The 23282-nt window shown below is 53.4% G+C and overlaps 1 protein-coding gene across 1 annotated transcript; it reads left to right on the top strand.

Moving 5' to 3' along the window:
* Positions 1 to 293: 293 nt before the first annotated feature.
* LOC137309107 (cell adhesion molecule 2-like) lies at positions 294 to 20728 on the top strand (the record flags this gene model as incomplete). The annotated part of the gene is made up of 6 exons (XM_067977401.1): positions 294 to 450; positions 6226 to 6378; positions 8878 to 9015; positions 12624 to 12791; positions 15217 to 15307; positions 20556 to 20728. Coding segments are annotated over 6 exons (880 nt in total), but the record flags the coding sequence as incomplete, so codon positions are not given.
* Between the last annotated feature and the right edge of the window lie 2554 nt (positions 20729 to 23282).

Raw genomic sequence — 23282 nt, 5'->3', positions numbered from 1 at the left:
GTCCCCCTCCCTCTCTCTCTCTCTGTATCCCCCTCTCTCTCTCTCTCTCTCTGTAATCCCCTCCCTCTCTCTCTCCCTCTGTAACCCCCTCCCTTTCTCTCTCTCTCTGTATCCCCTCCCTCTCTCTCTCTGTAACCCCCACCCCCTCCCTCTCTCTCTCTGTAACCCCCTCCCTCTCTCTCTCTGTAACCCCCTCCCCTCTCTCTCTCTCTCTCCCCCTCTCTCTCTCCCCCTCTCCCTCTCCCCCCTCTCTCTCTCTCTCTCTCCCTCTCTCACTCTCTCTCTCTCTCCCCCCAGGCGATGATGAGTGGTTAAATCCCCACACGGGGGATGAGACGACTGTGGAGCACGGTTCAGTCACTCTGAGGTGCACCGTCCAGGATAATGACAATTCCTCGCTCCAGTGGGCCAATCCCGCTCAACAGACTCTGTACTTCGATGACAAGAAAGGTGAGAACGCGAGGGAGGGAGGGAGGGACAGACTCACTCACTCGCTCACTCACTCACTCACAGAGCGGAGGAGAGAGTAAACCCCTTCCCATTCACTCCCACTGTACACAATCCCAATGGACCAAACCCCTTCCCATTCACTCCCACCGTACACAATCCCAATGGACCAAACCCCTTCCCATTCACTCCCACTGTCCACAATCCCAATGGACCAAACCCCTTCCCATTCACTCCCACCGTACACAATCCCAATGGACCAAACCCCTTCCCATTCACTCCCACTGTACACAATCCCAATGGACCAAACCCCTTCCCATTCACTCCCACTGTCCACAATCCCAATGGACCAAACCCCTTCCCATTCACTCCCACTGTGCACAAACCCAATGGACCAAACCCCTTCCTGTCCACTCCCACTGTACACAATCCCAATGGACCAAACCCCTTCCCATTCACTCCCACTGTACACAATCCCAATGGACCAAACCCCTTCCCATTCACTCCCACTGTACACAATCCCAATGGACCAAACCCCTTCCCATTCACTCCCACTGTACACAATCCCAATGGACCAAACCCCTTCCCATTCACTCCCACTGTACACAATCCCAATTGACCAAACCCCTTCCCATTCACTCCCACTGTACACAATCCCAATGGACCAAACCCCTTCCCATTCACTCCCACTGTACACAATCCCATGGATCAAACCCCTTCCCATTCACTCCCACTGTACACAATCCCAATGGACCAAACCCCTTCCCATTCACTCCCACTGTACACAATCCCATGGCTCAAACCCCTTCCCATTCACTCCCACTGTACACAATCCCAATGGACCAAACCCCTTCCCATTCACTCCCACTGTACACAATCCCATGGATCAAACCCCTTCCCATTCACTCCCACTGTACACAATCCCAATGGACCAAACCCCTTCCCATTCACTCCCACTGTACACAATCCCAATGGACCAAACCCCTTCCCATTCACTCCCACTGTACACAATCCCAATGGACCAAACCCCTTCCCATTCACTCCCACTGTACACAATCCAATGGACCAAACCCCTTCCCATTCACTCCCTTGTACACAATCCCAATGGACTAAACCCCTTCCCATTCACTCCCACTGTACACAATCTCAATGGATCAAACCCCTTCCCATTCACTCCCACTGTACACAATCACAATGGACCAAACCCCTTCCATTCACTCCCACTGTACACAATCCCAATGGACCAAACCCCTTCCCATTCACTCCCACTGTACACAATCCCAATGGACCAAACCCCTTCCCATTCACTTCCACTGTACACAATCCCAATGGACCAAACCCCTTCCCATTCACTCCCACTGTACACAATCCCAATGGACCAAACCCCTTCCCATTCACTCCCACTGTACACAATCCCAATGGACCAAACCCCTTCCCATTCACTCCCACTGTCCACAATCCCAATGGACCAAACCCCCTTCCCATTCACTCCCACTGTCCACAATCCCAATGTACCAAACACCTTCCCATTCACTCCCACTGTACACAATCCCAATGGACCAAACCCCTTCCATTCACTCCCACTGTACACAATCCCAATGGACCAAACCCTTTCCCATTCACTCCCACTGTACACAATCCCAATGGACCAAACCCTTTCCCATTCACTCCCACTGTACACAATCCCAATGGACCAAACCCCTTCCCATTCACTCCCACTGTACACAATCCCAATGGACCAAACCCCTTCCCATTCACTCCCACTGTACACAATCCCAATGGACCAAACCCCTTCCTGTCCACTCCCACTGTACACAATCCCAATGGATCAAACCCCTTCCCATTCACTCCCACTGTACACAATCCCAATGGACCAAACCCCTTCCCATTCACTCCCACTGTACACAATCCCAATGGACCAAACCCCTTCCCATTCACTCCCACTGCACACAATCCCAATGGACCAAACCCCTTCCATTCACTCCCACTGTACACAATCCCAATGGACCAAACCCCTTCCCATTCACTCCCACTGTACACAATCCCAATGGACCAAACCCCTTCCCATTCACTCCCACTGTACACAATCCAATGGACCAAACCCCTTCCCATTCACTCCCACTGTACACAATCCCAATGGACCAAACCCCTTCCCATTCACTCCCACTGTACACAATCCCAATGGACCAAACCCCTTCCCATTCGCTCTCCCACTGTGCACAATCCCAATGGACCAAACCCCTTCCCATTCACTCCCACTGTACACAATCCCAATGGACCAAACCCCTTCCCATTCACTCCCACTGTACACAATCCCAATGGACCAAACCCCTTCCCATTCACTCCCACTGTACACACTCGCAATGGACCAAACCCCTTCCCATTCACTCCGACTGTACACAATCCCAATGGACCAAACCCCTTCCCATTCACTCCCACTGTACACAATCCCAATGGACCAAGCCCCTTCCCATTCACTCCCACTGTACACAATCCCAATGGATCAAACCCCTTCCCATTCACTCTCACTGTGCACAATCCCAATGGACCAAACCCCTTCCCATTCACTCCCACTGTACACAATCCCAATGGACCAAAACCCCTTCCCATTCACTCCCACTGTACACAATCCCAATGGATCAAACCCCTTCCCATTCACTCCCACTGTACACAATCCCAATGGATCAAACACCTTCCCATTCACTCCCACTGTACACAATCCCAATGGACCAAACCCCTTCCCATTCACTCCCACTGTACACAATCCCAATGGACCAAACCCCTTCCCATTCACTCCAACTGTACACAATCCCAATGGACCAAACCCCTTCCCATTCACTCCCACTGTACACAATCCCAATGGACCAAACCCCTTCCCATTCACTCCCACTGTCCACAATCCCAATGGACCAAACCCCTTCCCATTCACTCCCACTGTCCACAATCCCAATGTACCAAACCCCTTCCCATTCACTCCCACTGTACACAATCCCAATGGACCAAACCCCTTCCCATTCACTCCCACTGTACACAATCCCAATGGACCAAATCCTTTCCCATTCACTCCCACTGTACACAATCCCAATGGACCAAACCCCTTCCCATTCACTCCCACTGTGCACAATCCCAATGGACCAAACCCCTTCCCATTTCACTCCCACTGTACACAATCCCAATGGACCAAACCCCTTCCTGTCCACTCCCACTTTACACAATCCCAATGGATCAAACCCATTCCCATTCACTCCCACTGTACACAATCCCAATGGACCAAACCCCTTCCCATTCACTCCCACTGTACACAATCCCAATGGACCAAACCCCTTCCCATTCACTCCCACTGTCCACAATCCCAATGGACCAAACCCCTTCCCATTCACTCCCACTGTACACAATCCCAATGGACCAAACCCCTTCCCATTCACTCCCACTGCACACAATCCCAATAGACCAAACCCCTTCCCATTCACTCCCACTGCACACAATCCCAATGGACCAAACCCCTTCCCATTCACTCCCACTGCACACAATCCCAATGGACCAAACCCCTTCCCATTCACTCCCACTGCACACAATCCCAATGGACCAAACCCCTTCCCATTCACTCCCACTGTCCACAATCCCAATGGATCAAACCCCTTCCCATTCACTCCCACTGTACACAATCCCAATGGATCAAACCCCTTCCCATTCACTCCCACTGCCCACAATCCCAATGGACCAAACCCCTTCCAATTCACTCCCACCGTACACAATCCCAATGGACCAAACCCCTTCCCATTCACTCCCACTGTACACAATCCCAATGGACCAAACCCCTTCCTGTCCACTCCCACTGTCCACAATCCCAATGGACCAAACCCCTTCCCATTAATTCCCACTGTGCACAATCCCAATGGACCAAACCCCTTCCCATTCACTCCCACTGTACACAATCCCAATGGACCAAACCCCTTCCCATTCACTCCCACTGTACACAATCCCAATGGATCAAACCCCTTCCCATTCACTCCCACTGTCCACAGTCCCAATGGACCAAACCCCTTCCCATTCACTCCCACTGTGCACAATCCCAATGGACCAAACCCCTTCCCATTCACTCCCACTGTCCACAATCCCAATGGATCAAACCCCTTCCCATTCACTCCCACTGTACACAATCCCAATGGACCAAACCCCTTCCCATTCACTCCCACTGTACACAATCCCAATGGACCAAACCCCTTCCCATTCACTCCCACTGTACACAATCCCAATGGACCAAACCCCTTCCCATTCACTCCCACTGTGCACAATCCCAATGGACCAAACCCCTTCCCACTCACTCCCACTGTACACAATCCCAATGGAACAAACCCCTTCCCATTCACTCCCACTGTACACAATCCCAATGGATCAAACCCCTTCCCATTCACTCCCACTGTACACAATCCCAATGGATCAAACCCCTTCCCATTCACTCCCACCGTACACAATCCCAATGGACCAAACCCCTTCCCATTCACTCCCACTGTACACAATCCCAATGGACCAAACCCCTTCCCATTCACTCTCACTGTGCACAATCCCAATGGATCAAACCCCTTCCCATTCACTCCCACTGTACACAATCCCAATGGATCAAACCCCTTCCCATTCACTCCCACTGTACACAATCCCAATGGACCAAACCCCTTCCCATTCACTCCCACTGCACACAATCCCAATGGATCAAACCCCTTCCCATTCACTCCCACTGTACACAATCCCAATGGATCAAACCCCTTCCCATTCACTCCCACTGTCCACAATCCCAATGGACCAAACCCCTTCCCATTCACTCCCACTGTACACAATCCCAATGGACCAAACCCCTTCCCATTCACTCCCACTGTACACAATCCCAATGGACCAAACCCCTTCCCATTCACTCCCACTGTCCACAATCCCAATGGGATCAATTCCCAGCACTGAAGGAGGCCATTCCGCCCTTCGAGCCCGTGCTGTCTCTCTCTGTAAGAGCAATCCAGCCGGTCCCACTCCCCCGCCCTCTCCCCGTACCCCTGCACATTCTTTCCCTTCAGCTCTTTATCCAGCTCCCTTTTGACGGCCATGATTGAATCTGCCTCCCCCACCCCCTCGGGCAGTGAATTCCAGATCCTAACCACTCGCTGTGGGAAAAACATTCTCCTCCTCTCCCCCCTCTGGTCCTTTTCCCGATCACCTTAAATCCGTGTCCTCTGGTTCCCGACCCTTCCGCCTATGGGAACAGTTTCTCTCTCTCTCTCCTCTGTCCGGACCCTTCCTGATTTTGAACCCCTCGATCGAATCTCCTCGCAACTGTCTCTGTTCCGAGGGGAACGAACCCCAGATTCTCCAGTCTATCCCCGTAACTAAAGCCCCTCATCCCTGGAACCATTCTGGTAAATCTCCTCTGCACCCTCTCGAAGGCCGTCACATCTTTCCCTAAAGTCGGTGCCCTGATCCGGACTGAATTCTCCAGTCGTGGCCCAAACAGTGTTTTATAAAGGTTCATCATGACTTCCTTGCTTTTGGACTCGATGCCTCCATTTATAAAGCCCAGGATCCCATGTACTTTTTTAACCACTTTCTCAACCTGCCCTGCCACCTTCGACGATTTGTGCCCAGAGACCCCCAGATCTCTCTGTTCCTGTACCCCCCTTTTAGAGTGTGTGCCCTCCAGTGTTTATTGCCTCTCCCCCTCATTGTGCTCAGCGGCGGGTCGAACGTAATATTTCGAGCTGGGCTGACCGATCTCTCTCTTCCTCTCTCCTCCAGCTCTCCGTGACAATCGCATCGACCTGGTTCATTACTCAAGGCACGAACTGACAATCAGGATCATGAACATGACCCTCAGTGACGAGGGGGTCTACACCTGCTCCATTTTCACGATGCCAATCCGGACTGCAACTGCAAAAGTGAGAGTCCAGGGTGAGTTCGTTGTTCGATATCTAACCCTGTACCTGCCCTGGGAGTGTTTGATGGGACAGTGTAGAGGGAGCTTTACTCTGTATCTAACCCTGTACCTGCCCTGGGAGTGTTTGATGGGACAGTGTAGAGGGAGCTTTACTCTGTATCTCACCCTGTACCTGACCCTGGGAGTGTTTGATGGGACAGTGCAGAGGGAGCTTTACTCTGTATCTAACCCTGTACCTGCCCTGGGAGTGTTTGATGGGACAGTGCAGAGGGAGCTTTACTCTGTATCTAACCCTGTACCTGCCCCTGGGAGTGTTTGATGGGACAGTGTAGAGGGAGCTTTACTCTGTATCTAACCCTGTACCTGACCCTGGGAGTGTTTGATGGGACAGTGCAGAGGGAGCTTTACTCTGTATCTAACCCTGTACCTGCCCCTGGGAGTGTTTGATGGGACAGTGCAGAGGGAGCTTTACTCTGTATCTAACCCTGTACCTGACCCTGGGAGTGTTTGATGGGACAGTGTAGAGGGAGCTTTACTCTGTATCTAACCCTGTACCTGCCCCTGGGAGTGTTTGATGGGACAGTGCAGAGGGAGCTTTACTCTGTATCTAACCCTGTACCTGCCCCTGGGAGTGTTTGATGGGACAGTGCAGAGGGAGCTTTACTCTGTATCTAACCCTGTACCTGCCCCTGGGAGTGTTTGATGGGACAGTGTAGAGGGAGCTTTACTCTGTATCTAACCCTGTACCTGACCCTGGGAGTGTTTGATGGGACAGTGCAGAGGGAGCTTTACTCTGTATCTAACCCTGTACCTGCCCTGGGAGTGTTTGATGGGACAGTGTAGAGGGAGCTTTACTCTGTATCTAACCCTGTACCTGACCCTGGGAGTGTTTGATGGGACAGTGTAGAGGGAGCTTTACTCTGTATCTAACCCTGTACCTGCCCTGTGAGTGTTTGATGGGACAGTGTCGAGGGAGCTTTACTCTGTATCTATCTCTGTACCTGCCCTGGGAGTGTTTGATGGGACAGTGCAGAGGGAGCTTTACTCTGTATCTAACCCTGTACCTGCCCTGGGAGTGTTTGATGGGACAGTGTAGAGGGAGCTTTACTCTGTATCTAACCCTGTACCTGACCCTGGGAGTGTTTGATGGGACAGTGTAGAGGGAGCTTTACTCTGTATCTGACCCTGCACCTGCCCTGGGAGTGTTTGATGGGACAGTGTAGAGGGAGCTTTACTCTGTATCTAACCCTGTACCTGACCCTGGGAGTGTTTGATGGGACAGTGTGGAGGGAGCTTTACTCTGTATCTCACCCTGTACCTGCCCTGGGAGTGTTTGATGGGACAGTGTGGATGGAGCTTTACTCTGTATCTAACCCTGTACCTGCCCTGGGAGTGTTTGATGGGACAGTGTAGAGGGAGCTTTACTCTGTATCTAACACTGCACCTGCCCCTGGGAGTGTTTGATGGGACAGTGTAGAGGGAGCTTTACTCTGTATCGAACCCTGTACCTGCCCCTGGGAGTGTTTGACGGGACAGTGTCGAGGGAGCTTTCCTCTGTATCTAACCCTGTACCTGCCCTGGGAGTGTTTGATGGGACAGTGTAGAGGGAGCTTTACTCTGTATCTAACCCTGTACCTGCCCTGGGAGTGTTTGATGGGACAGTGTAGAGGGAGCTTTACTCTGTATCTAACCCTGTACCTGCCCTGGGAGTGTTTGATGGGACAGTGTAGAGGGAGCTTTACTCTGTATCTAACCCTGTACCTGCCCTGGGAGTGTTTGATGGGACAGTGTAGAGGGAGCTTTACTCTGTATCTCACCCTGTACCTGTCTCTGGGAGTGTTTGATGGGACAGTGTAGAGGGAGCTTTACTCTGTATCTAACCCTGTACCTGCCCTGGGAGTGTTTGATGGGACAGTGTGGAGGGAGCTTTACTCTGTATCTAACCCTGCACCTGACCCTGGGAGTGTTTGATGGGACAGTGTAGAGGGAGCTTTACTCTGTATCTAACCCTGTACCTGCCCTGGGAGTGTTTGATGGGACAGTGTAGAGGGAGCTTTACTCTGTATCTAACCCTGTACCTGACCCTGGGAGTGTTTGACGGGACAGTGTAGAGGGAGCTTTACTCTGTATCTAACCCTGTACCTGACCCTGGGAGTGTTTGATGGGACAGTGTAGAGGGAGCTTTACTCTGTATCTAACCCTGTACCTGACCCTGGGAGTGTTTGACGGGACAGTGTAGAGGGAGCTTTACTCTGTATCTAACCCTGTACCTGACCCTGGGAGTGTTTGATGGGACAGTGTAGAGAGAGCTTTACTCTGTATCTAACCCTGTACCTGACCCTGGGAGTGTTTGATGGGACAGTGTAGAGGGAGCTTTACTCTGTATCTAACCCTGCACCTGCACTGGGAGTGTTTGATGGGACAGTGTAGAGGGAGCTTTACTCTGTATCTAACCCTGTACCTGCACTGGGAGTGTTTGATGGCACAGTGATATCTCCGCCCTACCCCTTCAGGTGTCCCCAAGAAGCCCCTAATCACAGGCTATCGAGGACCAGTCGAAGAGGGAAAGAACCTTTTACTGACCTGTAACACAACTGGGACGAAACCAGCAGCTGCCATTCGATGGTTCAAAGGGGAAGAGGAGCTGAAAGGTGGGAATGAAACTTCTTGTTATCTCTAACCAGGCGGCAATTCGGACTCCCGCACATCTGGGGCTCGGGAGAAGATGGGTAGATGTGTGATTGAGGGATTGGGGAGAAGGTGGGTCGGTGTGGGATTGAGGGATTGGGGAGAAGGTGGGTAGGTGTGGGATTGAGGGATTGGGGAGAAGGTGGGTCGGTGTGGGATTGAGGGATTGGGGAGAAGGTGGGTAGATGTGTGATTGAGGGATTGGGGAGAAGGTGGTTAGGTGTGGGATTGAGGGATTGGGGAGAAGGTGGGTAGATGTGTGATTGAGGGATTGGGGAGAAGGTGGGTCGGTGTGGGATTGAGGGATTGGGGAGAAGGTGGGTAGGTGTGGGATTGAGGGATTGGGGAGAAGGTGGGTAGATGTGTGATTGAGGGATTGAGGAGAAGGTGGGTAGGTGTGGGATTGAGGGATTGGGGAGAAGGTGGGTCGGTGTGGGATTGAGGGATTGGGGAGAAGGTGGGTAGGTGTGGGATTGAGGGATTGGGGAGAAGGTGGGTTGGTGTGGGATTGAGGGATTGGGGAGAAGGTGGGTCGGTGAGGGATTGGGGGAAGGTGGGTAGGTGTGGGATTGAGGGATTGGGGAGAAGGTGGGTCGGTGAGGGATTGAGGGATTGGAGAGAAGGTGGGTAGGTGTGGGATTGAGGGATTGAGGAGATGGTGGGTAGGTGTGGGATTGAGGGATTGGGGAGAAGGTGGGTCGGTGAGGGATTGAGGGAGTGGAGAGAAGGTGGGTAGGTGTGGGATTGAGGGATTGAGGAGATGGTGGGTAGGTGTGGGATTGGGGGATTGGGGAGAAGGTGGGTAGGTGTGGGATTGATGGATTGGGAAGAAGGTGGGTAGGTGTGGTATTGATGGATTGGGGAGAAGGTGGGTAGGTGTGGGATTGAGGGATTGGGGAGAAGGTGGGTAGGTGAGGGATTGAGGGATTGGGTAGAAGGTGGGTAGGTGTGGGATTGAGGGATGGGGCGAAGGTGGGTAGGTGAGGGATTGAGGGATTGGGGAGAAGGTGGGTAGATGTGGGATTGAGGGATTGGGGCGAAGGTGGGTAGGTGTGGGATTGAGGGATGGGGCGAAGGTGGGTAGGTGAGGGATTGAGGGATTGGGTAGAAGGTGGGTAGGTGTGGGATTGAGGGATTGGGGAGAAGGTGGGTTGGTGTGGGATTGAGGGATTGGGGAGAAGGTGGGTAGGTGTGGGATTGAGGGATCCCGGAGAGGGTGGGTAGGTGAGGGATTGAGGGATTGGGGAGAAGGTGGGTAGGTGTGGGATTGAGGGATTGAGGAAAAGGTGGGTAGATGTGGGATTGAGGGATTGGGGAGAAGGTGGGTAGGTGTGGGATTGAGGGATTGGGGAGAAGGTGGGTAGATGTGGGATTGAGGGATTGGGGAGAAGGTGGGTAGGTGTGGGATTGAGGGATTGGGGAGAAGGTGGGTAGGTGTGGGATTGAGGGATTGGGGAGAAGGTGGGTAGGTGTGTGATTGAGGGATTGGGGAGAAGGTGGTTAGGTGTGGGATTGAGGGATGGGGCGAAGGTGGGTAGATGTGGGATTGAGGGATTGGGGAGAAGGTGGGTTGGTGTGGGATTGAGAGATTGGGGAGAAGGTGGGTAGGTGTGGGATTGAGGGATTGGGGAGAAGGTGGGTAGGTGTGGGATTGAGGGATTGGGGAGAAGGTGGGTAGGTGTGGGATTGAGGGATTGGGGAGAAGGTGGGTAGGTGTGTGATTGAGGGATTGGGGAGAAGGTGGGTAGGTGTGGGATTGAGGGATGGGGCGAAGGTGGGTAGATGTGGGATTGAGGGATTGGGGAGAAGGTGGGTTGGTGTGGGATTGAGAGATTGGGGAGAAGGTGGGTAGGTGTGGGATTGAGGGATTGGGGAGAAGGTGGGTCGGTGTGGGATTGAGGGATTGGGGAGAATGTGGGTAGGTGTGGGATTGAGGGATTGGGGAGAAGGTGGGGAGGTGTGGGATTGAGGGATTGGGGAGAAGGTGGGTAGGTGAGGGATTGAGGGATTGGGGAGAAGGTGGGTCGGTGTGGGATTGAGGGATTGGGAAGAAGGTGGGTAGGTGTGGGATTGAGGGATTGGGGAGAAGGTGGGTAGGTGTGGGATTGAGGGATTGGGGAGAAGGTGGGTAGGTGTGGGATTGAGGGATTGGGGAGAAGGTGGGTAGGTGTGGGATTGATGGATTGGGGAGAAGGTGGGTAGGTGTGGGATTGAGGGATTGGGGAGAAGGTGGGTCGGTGTGGGATTGAGGGATTGGGGAGAAGGTGGGTAGGTGTGGGATTGAGGGATTGGGGAGAAGGTGGGTCGGTGTGGGATTGAGGGATTGGGGAGAAGGTGGGTAGGTGTGGGATTGAGGGATTGGGGAGAAGGTGGGTCGGTGTGGGATTGAGGGATTGGGGAGAAGGTGGGTCGGTGTGGGATTGAGGGATTGGGGAGAAGGTGGGTAGATGTGGGATTGAGGGATTGGGGAGAAGGTGGGTAGGTGTGGGATTGAGGGATTGGGGAGAAGGTGGGTCGGTGTGGGATTGAGGGATTGGGGAGAAGGTGGGTAGATGTGGGATTGAGGGATTGGGGAGAAGGTGGGTAGGTGTGGGATTGAGGGATTGGGGAGAAGGTGGGTCGGTGTGGGATTGAGGGATTGGGGAGAAGGTGGGTAGGTGTGGGATTGAGGGATTGGGGAGAAGGTGGGTTGGTGTGGGATTGAGAGATTGGGGAGAAGGTGGGTAGGTGTGGGATTGAGGGATTGGGGAGAAGGTGGGTAGGTGTGGGATTGAGGGATTGAGGAGAAGATGGGTAGGTGTGGGATTGAGGGATGGGGCGAAGGTAATTTTAATGTCTCTCTCGCTCTCCCTCTCTCACGATCTCTCTCTCTCTCTCTCTCACTATCTCCCTCTCTCTCACTCTCTCTCTCTCTCACGATCTCTCTCTCACCATCTCTCTCTCACCATCTCTCTCTCACCATCTCTCTCTCTCTCTCTCTCTCACTATCTCCCTCTCACCATCTCTCTCTCACCATCTCTCTCTCTCTCTCTCTCTCACTATCTCCCTCTCTCTCACTCTCTCTCTCTCTCACTATCTCTCTCACTATCTCTCTCACTATCTCTCTCACGATCTCTCTCACGATCTCTCTCACGATCTCTCTCTCACGATCTCTCTCTCACGATCTCTCTCTCACGATCTCTCTCTCACGATCTCTCTCTCACGATCTCTCTCTCACTATCTCTCTCTCACTTTCTCCCTCTCTCACTATCTCTCTCTCTCTCACTATCTCCCCCTCTCTCTCTCTCTCTCTCTCTCTCTCTCTCACTATCTCCCTCTCTCTCACTATCTCCCTCTCTCTCACTATCTCCCTCTCTCTCACTATCTCCCTCTCTCTCACTATCTCCCTCTCTCTCTCTCACTATCTCCCTCTCTCTCACTCTCTCTCTCTCTCTCTCTATCACTATCTCCCTCTCTCTCACTCTCTCTCTCTCTCTCACTATCTCCCTCTCTCTCACTCTCTCTCTCTCTCTCTCTATCACTAACTCCCTCTCTCCCCCTCTCTCTCTCTCTCACACTCCCTCTCTCACAGGATATCTGACCCATGTTGAAGACTTTGATGACCGAACGTATTCAGTGAGCAGCCAGGTGAACGTAACGGTCAGACGGGAGGATAATGGTGTCGAAATCATCTGTTCTGTCGACCACCCATTGCTGGATCCACACGTGAAAAACACACCTCAAAGAATCGAGGTGTTCTGTGAGTGTCCGACACAAAGCTCAGTGGGATCGAGAGATGTTCCCACATTCACAGTTCACGCAATGGACCAAACCCCTTCCCATTCACTCCCACTGTCCACAATCCCAATGGATCAAACCCCTTCCCATTCACTCCCACTGTATACAATCCCAATGGACCAAACCCCTTCCCATTCACTCCCACTGTACACAATCCCAATGGACCAAACCCCTTCCCATTCACTCCCACTGTACACAATCCCAATGGACCAAACCCCTTCCCATTCACTCCCACTGTACACAATCCCAATGGACCAAACCCCTTCCCATTCACTCCCACTTACACAATCCCAATGGACCAAACCCCTTCCCATTCACTCCCACTTACACAATCCCAATGGACCAAACCCCTTCCCATTCACTCCCACTGTACATAATCCCAATGGACCAAACCCCTTCCCATTCACTCCCACCATACATAATCCCAATAGACCAAACCCCTTCCCATTCACTCCCACTGTACACAATCCCAATGGACCAAACCCCTTCCCATTCACTCCCACTGTCCACAATCCCAATGGACCAAACCCCTTCCCATTCACTCCCACTGTACACAATCCCAATGGAGCAAACCCCTTCCCATTCACTCCCACTGCACACAATCCCAATGGACCAAACCCCTTCCCATTCACTCCCACCGTACACAATCCCAATGGACCAAACCCCTTCCCATTCACTCCCACCGTACACAATCCCAATGGACCAAACCCCTTCCCATTCACTCCCACTGTACACAATCCCAATGGACCAAACCCCTTCCCATTCACTCCCACTGTACACAATCCCAATGGACCAAACCCCTTCCCATTCACTCCCACTGTCCACAATCCCAATGGACCAAACCCCTTCCCATTCACTCCCACTGTACACAATCCCAATGGACCAAACCCCTTCCCATTCACTCCCACTGTACACAATCACAATGGACCAAACCCCTTCCCATTCACTCCCACTGTACACAATCCCAATGGATCAAACCCCTTCCCATTCACTCCCACTGTACACAATCCCAATGGACCAAACCCCTTCCCATTCACTCCCACTGTCCACAATCCCAATGGACCAAACCCCTTCCCATTCACTCCCACTGTCCACAATCCCAATGAATCAAACCCCTTCCCATTCACTCCCACTGTCCACAATCCCAATGGACCAAACCCCTTCCCATTCACTCCCACTGTACACAATCCCAATGGACCAAACCCCTTCCCATTCACTCCCACTGTACACAATCCCAATGGATCAAACCCCTTCCCATTCACTCCCACTGTACACAATCCCAATGGACCAAACCCCTTCCCATTCACTCCCGCTGTACACAATCCCAATGGAGCAAACCACTTCCCATTCACTCCCACTGTACACAATCCCAATGGACCAAACCTGTCTGGAGACAGGAGCCTCTCGGTCCCGTCCCTCACCGAGGGGAGAGTCTGGAGACAGGAGCCTCTCGGTCCTGTCCCTCACCGAGGGGGGAGTCTGGAGACGGGAGCCTCTCGGTCCCGTCCCTCACCGAGGGGAGAGTCTGGAGACGGGAGCCTCTCGGTCCCGTCCCTCACCGAGGGGGGAGTCTGGAGACGGGAGCCTCTCGGTCCCGTCCCTCACCGAGGGGGGAGTCTGGAGACGGGAGCCTCTCGGTCCCGTCCCTCACCGAGGGGGGAGTCTGGAGAGGGGAGCCTCTCGGTCCCGTCCCTCACCGAGGGGGGAGTCCGGAGAGGGGAGCCTCTCGGTCCCGTCCCTCACCGAGGGGGGAGTCCGGAGACAGGAGCCTCTCGGTCCCGTCCCTCACCGAGGGGAGAGTCCGGAGACAGGAGCCTCTCGGTCCCGTCCCTCACCGAGGGGAGAGTCCGGAGACGGGAGCCTCTCGGTCCCGTCCCTCACCGAGGGGAGAGTCCGGAGACGGGAGCCTCACGGTCCTGTCCCTCACCGAGGGGAGAGTCCGGAGACGGGAGCCTCTCGGTCCCGTCCCTCACCGAGGGGGAGAGTCCGGAGACGGGAGCCTCTCGGTCCCGTCCCTCACCGAGGGGAGAGTCCGGAGACGGGAGCCTCTCGGTCCCGTCCCTCACCGAGGGGAGAGTCTGGAGACGGGAGCCTCTCGGTCCCGTCCCTCACCGAGGGGGGAGTCTGGAGACGGGAGCCCCTCGGTCCCGTCCCTCACCGAGGGGGGAGTCTGGAGACGGGAGCCTCTCGGTCCCGCCCCTCACTGCTGCCGACGCGGCCTCTTCAAACACTCGAGCCCAAATCACTCCCCGCTCACTCCACGTCAGCCCGCGTGCCCCCCACCTTCCCCGTTTGCCGTTCCACCTCAGCAGCACCGCCCTTGCGCCCCCCGGGATCTTGCTGTGCGCCGTCTCGCTGACTGACCGCGCCCTCCGTCCCCTCCGCAGACTCGCCATCCGTCGAGATTCGTGCCTCAAAAGCAGTCCCTGAGGAAGGGGAGGAGTTCTCTCTTCGCTGTCTGGGAAAAGGCAACCCTGAGTGAGTGGAGGGAGCTTTACTCTGTATCTAACCCTGTACCTGCCCTGGGAGTGTTTGATGGGACAGTGTCGAGGGAGCTTTACTCTGTATCTAACCCTGTACCTGACCCTGGGAGTGTTTGATGGGACAGTGTAGAGGGAGCTTTACTCTGTATCTAACCCTGTACCTGCCCTGGGAGTGTTTGATGGGACAGTGTAGAGGGAGCTTTACTCTGTATCTCACCCTGTACCTGCCCTGGGAGTGTTTGATGGGACAGTGTAGAGGGAGCTTTACTCTGTATCTACCCCTGTACCTGCCCCGGGAGTGTTTGATGGGACAGTGTAGAGGGAGCTTTACTCTGTATCTAACCCTGTACCTGACCCTGGTAGTGTTTGATGGGACAGTGTAGAGGGAGCTTTACTCTGTATCTCACCCTGTACCTGCCCTGGGAGTGTTTGATGGGACAGTGTAGAGGGAGCTTTACTCTGTATCTACCCCTGTACCTGCCCCGGGAGTGTTTGGTGGGACAGTGTAGAGGGAGCTTTACTCTGTATCTAACCCTGTACCTGACCCTGGTAGTGTTTGATGGGACAGTGTCGAGGGAGCTTTACTCTGTATCTAACCCTGTACCTGACCCTGGGAGTGTTTGATGGGACAGTGTAGAGGGAGCTTTACTCTGTATCTAACCCTGTACCTGACCCTGGGAGTGTTTGATGGGACAGTGTAGAGGGAGCTTTACTCTGTATCTAACCCTGTACCTGACCCTGGGAGTGTTTGATGGGACAGTGTAGAGGGAGCTTTACTCTGTATCTAACCCTGTTCCTGACCCTGGGAGTGTTTGATGGGACAGTGTAGAGGGAGCTTTACTCTGTATCTAACCCTGCACCTGCCCTGGGAGTGTTTGATGGGACAGTGTGGAGGGAGCTTTACTCTGTATCTAACCCTGTACCTGACCCTGGGAGTGTTTGATGGGACAGTGTGGAGGGAGCTTTACTCTGTATCTAACCCTGTACCTGCCCTGGGAGTGTTTGATGGGACAGTGTAGAGGGAGCTTTACTCTGTATCTAACCCTGTACCTGACCCTGGGAGTGTTTGATGGGACAGTGTGGAGGGAGCTTTACTCTGTATCTAACCCTGTACCTGACCCTGGGAGTGTTTGATGGGACAGTGCAGAGGGAGCTTTACTCTGTATCTAACCCTGTACCTGCCCTGGGAGTGTTTGATGGGACAGTGTGGAGGGAGCTTTACTCTGTATCTAACCCTGTACCTGACCCTGGGAGTGTTTGATGGGACAGTGTAGAGGGAGCTTTACTCTGTATCTAACCCTGTACCTGACCCTGGGAGTGTTTGATGGGACAGTGTGGAGGGAGCTTTACTCTGTATCTAACCCTGTACCTGCCCTGGGAGTGTTTGATGGGACAGTGTAGAGGGAGCTTTACTCTGTATCTAACCCTGTACCTGCCCTGGGAGTGTTTGACGGGACAGTGTGGAGGGAGCTTTACTCTGTATCTAACCCTGTACCTGCCCTGGGAGTGTTTGATGGGACAGTGTAGAGGGAGCTTTACTCTGTATCTAACCCTGTACCTGCCCTGGGAGTGTTTGACGGGACAGTGTGGAGGGAGCTTTACTCTGTATCTAACCCTGTACCTGCCCTGGGAGTGTTTGATGGGACAGTGTAGAGGGAGCTTTACTCTGTATCTAACCCTGTACCTGACCCTGGGAGTGTTTGACGGGACAGTGTAGAGGGAGCTTTACTCTGTATCTAACCCTGTACCTGCCCTGGGAGTGTTTGACGGGACAGTGTAGAGGGAGCTTTACTCTGTATCTAACCCTGTACCTGACCCTGGGAGTGTTTGATGGGACAGTGTAGAGGGAGCTTTACTCTGTATCTAACCCTGTACCTGCCCTGGGAGTGTTTGATGGGACAGTGTAGAGGGAGCTTTACTCTGTATCTAACCCTGTACCTGCCCTGGGAGTGTTTGATGGGACTGTGTAGAGGGAGCTTTACTCTGTATCTCACCCTGTACCTGACCCTGGGAGTGTTTGATGGGACAGTGTAGAGGGAGCTTTACTCTGCATCTAACCCTGTACCTGACCCTGGGAGTGTTTGATGGGACAGTGTGGAGGGAGCTTTACTCTGTATCTCACCCTGTACCTGACCCTGGGAGTGTTTGATGGGACAGTGTAGAGGGAGCTTTACTCTGCATCTAACCCTGTACCTGACCCTGGGAGTGTTTGATGGGACAGTGTGGAGGGAGCTTTACTCTGTATCTAACCCTGTACCTGACCCTGGGAGTGTTTGATGGGACAGTGTGGAGGGAGCTTTACTCTGTATCTAACCCTGTACCTGCCCTGGGAGTGTTTGACGGGACTGTGTAGAGGGAGCTTTACTCTGTATCTAACCCTGTACCTGCCCTGGGAGTGTTTGATGGGACAGTGTAGAGGGAGCTTTACTCTGTATCTAACCCTGTACCTGACCCTGGGAGTGTTTGATGGGACAGTGTAGAGGGAGCTTTACTCTGTATCTAACCCTGTACCTGCCCTGGGAGTGTTTGACGGGACTGTGTAGAGGGAGCTTTACTCTGTATCTAACCCTGTACCTGACCCTGGGAGTGTTTGATGGGACAGTGTAGAGGGAGCTTTACTCTGTATCTCACCCTGTACCTGACCCTGGGAGTGTTTGATGGGACAGTGTGGAGGGAGCTTTACTCTGTATCTCACCCTGTACCTGCCCTGGGAGTGTTTGATGAGACAGTGTAGAGGGAGCTTTACTCTGTATCTAACCCTGTACCTGCCCTGGGAGTGTTTGATGGGACAGTGTAGAGGGAGCTTTACTCTGTATCTAACCCTGTACCTGCCCTGTGAGTGTTTGATGGGACAGTGTAGAGGGAGCTTTACTCTGTATCTAACCCTGTACCTGACCCTGGGAGTGTTTGATGGGATAGTGTAGAGGGAGCTTTACTCTGTATCTAACCCTGTACCTGTCCTGGGAGTGTTTGATGAGACAGTGTAGAGGGAGCTTTACTCTGTATCTAACCCTGTACCTGACCCTGGGAGTGTTTGATGAGACAGTGCAGAGGGAGCTTTACTCTGTATCTAACCCTGTACCTGACCCTGGGAGTGTTTGATGGGACAGTGTAGAGGGAGCTTTACTCTGTATCTAACCCTGTACCTGACCTGGGAGTGTTTGATGGGACAGTGTAGAGGGAGCTTTACTCTGTATCTAACCCTGGACCTGCCCTGGGAGTGTTTGATGGGACAGTGTAGAGGGAGCTTTACTCTGTATCTAACCCTGTACCTGCCCTGGGGTTGTTTCATGGGACAGTGTAGAGGGAGCTTTACTCTGCATCTAACCCTGTACCTGCCCTGGGAGTGTTTGATGGGACAGTGTAGAGGGAGCTTTACTCTGTATCTAACCCTGTACCTGACCCTGGGAGTGTTTGATGGGACAGTGTAGAGGGAGCTTTACTCTGTATCTAACCCTGTACCTGCCCTGGGAGTGTTTGATGGGACAGTGTAGAGGGAGCTTTACTCTGTATCTAACCCTGTACCTGCCCTGGGAGTGTTTGATGGGATGGTGTGGAGGGAGATTTACTCTGTATCTAACCCTGCCCCTGCCCTGGGAGTGTTTGATGGGACAGTGTAGAGGGAGCTTTACTCTGTATCTAACCCTGTACCTGACCCTGGGAGTGTTTGATGGGACAGTGTAGAGGGAGCTTTACTCTGTATCTAACCCTGTACCTGCCCTGGGAGTGTTTGATGGGACAGTGTAGAGGGAGCTTTACTCTGTATCTAACCCTGTACCTGCCCTGGGAGTGTTTGATGGGACAGTGTAGAGGGAGCTTTACTCTGTATCTAACCCTGTACCTGCCCTGGGAGTGTTTGATGGGACAGTGTAGAGGGAGCTTTACTCTGTATCTAACCATGTCCCTGCCCCTGGGAGTGTTTGATGGGACAGTGCAGAGGGAGCTTTACTCTGTATCTAACCATGTACCTGCCCTGGGAGTGTTTGATGGGACAGTGTAGAGGGAGCTTTACTCTGTATCTAACCCTGCACCTGCCCTGGGAGTGTTTGATGGGACAGTGTCGAGGGAGCTTTACTCTGTATCTAACCCTGTACATGCCCTGGGAGTGTTTGATGGGACAGTGTCGAGGGAGCTTTACTCTGTATCTAACCCTGTACCTGCCCTGGGAGTGTTTGATGGGACAGTGCAGAGGGAGCTTTACTCTGTATCTAACCCTGTACCTGCCCTGGGAGTGTTTGATGGGACAGTGTAGAGGGAACTTTACTCTGTATCTAACACTGGACCTGCCCTGGGAGTGTTTGATGGTACAGTGTGGAGGGAGCTTTACTCTGTATCTTACCCTGTACCTGCCCCTGGGAGTGTTTGATGGGACAGTGCAGAGGGAGCTTTACTCTGTATCTAACCCTGTACCTGCCCCTGGGAGTGTTTGATGGGACAGTGCAGAGGGAGCTTTACTCTGTATCTAACCCTGTACCTGACCCTGGAGTGTTTGATGAGACAGTGTAGAGGGAGCTTTACTCTGTATCTAACCCTGTACCTGACCCTGGGAGTGTTTGATGAGACAGTGTAGAGGGAGCTTTACTCTGTATCTAACCCTGTCCCTGACCCTGGGAGTGTTTGACGGGACAGTGTAGAGGGAGCTTTACTCTGTATCTAACCCTGTACCTGACCCTGGGAGTGTTTGACGGACAGTGTAGAGGGAGCTTTACTCTGTATCTCACCCTGTACCTGCCCTGGGAGTGTTTGACGGGACAGTGTAGAGGGAGCTTTACTCTGTATCTAACCCTGTACCTGCCCTGGGAGTGTTTGATGGGACAGTGTGGAGGGAGCTTTACTCTGTATCTAACCCTGTACCTGCCCTGGGAGTGTTTGATGGGACAGTGTAGAGGGAGCTTTACTCTGTATCTAACCCTGCCCCTGCCCTGGGAGTGTTTGATGGGACAGTGTAGAGGGAGCTTTACTCTGTATCTAACCCTGTACCTGCCCTGGGAGTGTTTGATGGGACAGTGTAGAGGGAGCTTTACTCTGTATCTAACCCTGTACCTGCCCCTGGGAGTGTTTGACGGGACAGTGTAGAGGGAGCTTTACTCTGTATCTAACCCTGTACCTGCCCTGGAGTGTTTGATGGGACAGTGTAGAGGGAGCTTTACTCTGTATCTAACCCTGTACCTGCCCCTGGGAGTGTTTGACGGGACAGTGCGGAGGAGCTTCACTCTGCATCTAATCCCTCTGGTCTGTCACAGCCCGAGTGTGTTCTCCTGGAGCCGACTGAACCTGGAAATGTCGGAACGAGCTGTCCCGAAGAGTGAGAATCTGACCTTTGTTTATCTGAACAAGAGTGACGCAGGGACCTACAGGTGTGATGCCTCCAACATCATCGGGACTGGAAGCCGGAATTACTCTCTGACTGTGCATGGTGAGCAGAGTGTGGGAGGGGGGCCGATACACACCGGTCCTGGAGGTGGACAGAGGCCCCCGGGGGTCTGGGGGGAGGGCGAGGAGTCCCCCGGGTTTGGGGGGGAGGGGTGAGGAGTCCCCCTGGGGTTGGGCGGAGGGGCGAGGAGTCCCCAGAGTTCTCCTCTCCCTCCTCTTCTCCCCTCCCTCTCCCTCCTCTCCCTCTCCCTCCTCTTCTCCCTCCCTCTCCCCCCTCTTCTCCCCTCCCTCTCCCTCCTCTTCTCGCCCTCCCTCTCCCTCCTCTGCTTTCTCCTCCTTGTTCTCTCTCTCTCGCTCTTCTCTTCTCTCTCCTCGTTCCCTCTCTCTTTCTCTCTCTCCCTTCCTCATCTTCTCCCTCCTCCTCGTTCTCTTCTTCTCCCCTTTCTCTCTTTCTATTCCTCAATCCCCTCTTCTCTCTCTTCCTTCTCCTCCTTGTTCTCTCCCTCTATTGTCCTCCTCCTTGTTCTCTCTCTCTTCCTCGTTCTTCGCCCTCTGTCTCTCTTCACCCATTCAACTCATTCTCTCTCTTCCTCATCACTCTTTCCGTCTCCTATTCCTCATTCTCTTTCTCTCTTTCCACCTCTTCACTCTCTTCCTCATTCTCTCCCCTTTCTCTCTTTCTCCTCTTCTTTCTCCTGCTCGTTCTCTCTCTCCCTCTCCTCCTCCCAATCTCTCTCTCTCTCCTCCCAATCTCTCTCTCTCTCTCTCCTCCCCAATCTCTCTCTCTCTCCTCCCCAATCACTCTCTCTCTCCTCCCAATCTCTCTCTCTCTCTCCTCCCCAATCTCTCTCTCTCCTCTCCTCCCAATCTCTCTCTCTCTCTCCTCCCCAATCTCTCTCTCTCTCTCCTCCCCAATCTCTCTCTCTCTCTCCTCCCCAATCTCTCTCTCTCTCTCCTCCCCAATCTCTCTCTCTCTCTCCTCCCCAATGCGCGCTCTCTCGAGCGCCTCGCAATCTCTCTCTCTCTCTCCCCCCAATCTCTCTCTCTCTCCTCCCCAATCTCTCTCTCTCTCTCTCCTCCCCAATCTCTCTCTCTCTCGTCCTCGTCAATCTCTCTCTCTCTCTCCCCCCCAATCTCTCTCTCTCTCCTCCCCAATCTCTCTCTCTCTCTCTCCTCCCCAATCTCTCTCTCTCTCCCTCCCCAATCTCTCTCTCTCTCCTCCCCCAAATCTCTCTCTCTCTCTCTCCTCCCCAATCTCTCTCTCTCTCTCCTCCCCAATCTCTCTCTCTCTCCTCCCAATCTCTCTCTCTCTCTCCTCCCCAATCTCTCTCTCTCTCCTCCCCAATCTCTCTCTCCCTCTCTCCTCCCCAAACTCTCTCTCTCTCTCCTCCCCAATCTCTCTCTCTCTCTCCTCCCCAATCTCTCTCTCTCTCCTCCCCATCTCTCTCTCTCTCTCCTCCCCAATCTCTCTCTCTCTCCTCCCCAATCTCTCTCTCTCTCTCTCCCCAATCTCTCTCTCTCTCTCCTCCCCAATCTCTCTCTCTCTCCTCCCCAATCTCTCTCTCTCCTCCTCCCGAATCTCTCTCTCTCTCCTCCCCAATCTCTCTCTCTTCCTCCCCAATCTCTCTCTCTCTCCTCCCCAATCTCTCTCTCTCTCTCCTCCCCAATCTCTCTCTCTCTCTCTCCTCCCCAATCTCTCTCTCTCTCTCTCCTCCCCAATCTCTCTCTCTCCTCCCCAATCTCTCTCTCTCTCTCCTCCCCAATCTCTCTCTCTCCTCCCCAATCTCTCTCTCTCTCTCTCTCCTCCCAATCTCTCTCTCTCTCCTCCCAATCTCTCTCTCTCTCCTCCCCAATCTCTCTCTCTCTCTCCTCCCCAATCTCTCTCTCTCTCTTCCTCCCCATTCTCTATCTCTCTCCGCCCCAATCTCTCTCCCTCTCTCTCCTCCCCAATCTCTCTCTCTCTCTCCTCCCTTATCTCTCTCTCTCTCCTCCCCAATCTCTCTCTCTCTCTCCTCCCCAATCTCTCTCTCTCCTCCCCAATCTCTCTCTCTCTCCTCCCCAATCTCTCTCTCTCCTCCCCAATCGCTCTCTCTCCTCCCCAATCTCTCTCTCTCTCTCCTCCCCAATCTCTCTCTCTCTCTCCTCCCAATCTCTCTCTCTCTCTCTCCCCAATCTCTCCCTCTCTCTCTCCCCCCAATCTCTCTCTCTCTCTCCTCCCCAATCTCTGTCTCTCTCTCCTCCCCAATCTCTCTCTCTCTCTCCTCCCCAATCTCTCTCTCTCTCTCTCCTCCCCAATCTCTCTCTCTCTCTCTCCTCCCCAATCTCTCTCTCTCTCCTCCCCAATCTCTCTCTCTCTCCTCCCAATCTCTCTCTCTCTCTCTCTCCTCCCCAATCTCTCTCTCTCTCTCCTCCCCAATCTCTCTCTCCTCCCCAATCTCTCTCTCTCCTCCCCAATCTCTCTCTCTCCTCCCCAATCTCTCTCTCTCCTCCCCAATCTCTCTCTCTCCTCCCCAATCTCTCTCTCTCTCTCCTCCCCAATCTCTCTCTCTCTCTCCTCCCCAATCTCTCTCTCTCTCTCCTCCCCAATCTCTCTCTCT

The sequence above is a fragment of the Heptranchias perlo genome, unplaced genomic scaffold (assembly GCF_035084215.1).
Source record: "Heptranchias perlo isolate sHepPer1 unplaced genomic scaffold, sHepPer1.hap1 HAP1_SCAFFOLD_1471, whole genome shotgun sequence".
Taxonomy (NCBI): Eukaryota; Metazoa; Chordata; class Chondrichthyes; order Hexanchiformes; family Hexanchidae; genus Heptranchias; species Heptranchias perlo.
The sequence above is the reverse complement of the archived record's forward strand: the minus strand, read 5'-3'. Positions and strand labels throughout refer to the sequence as shown.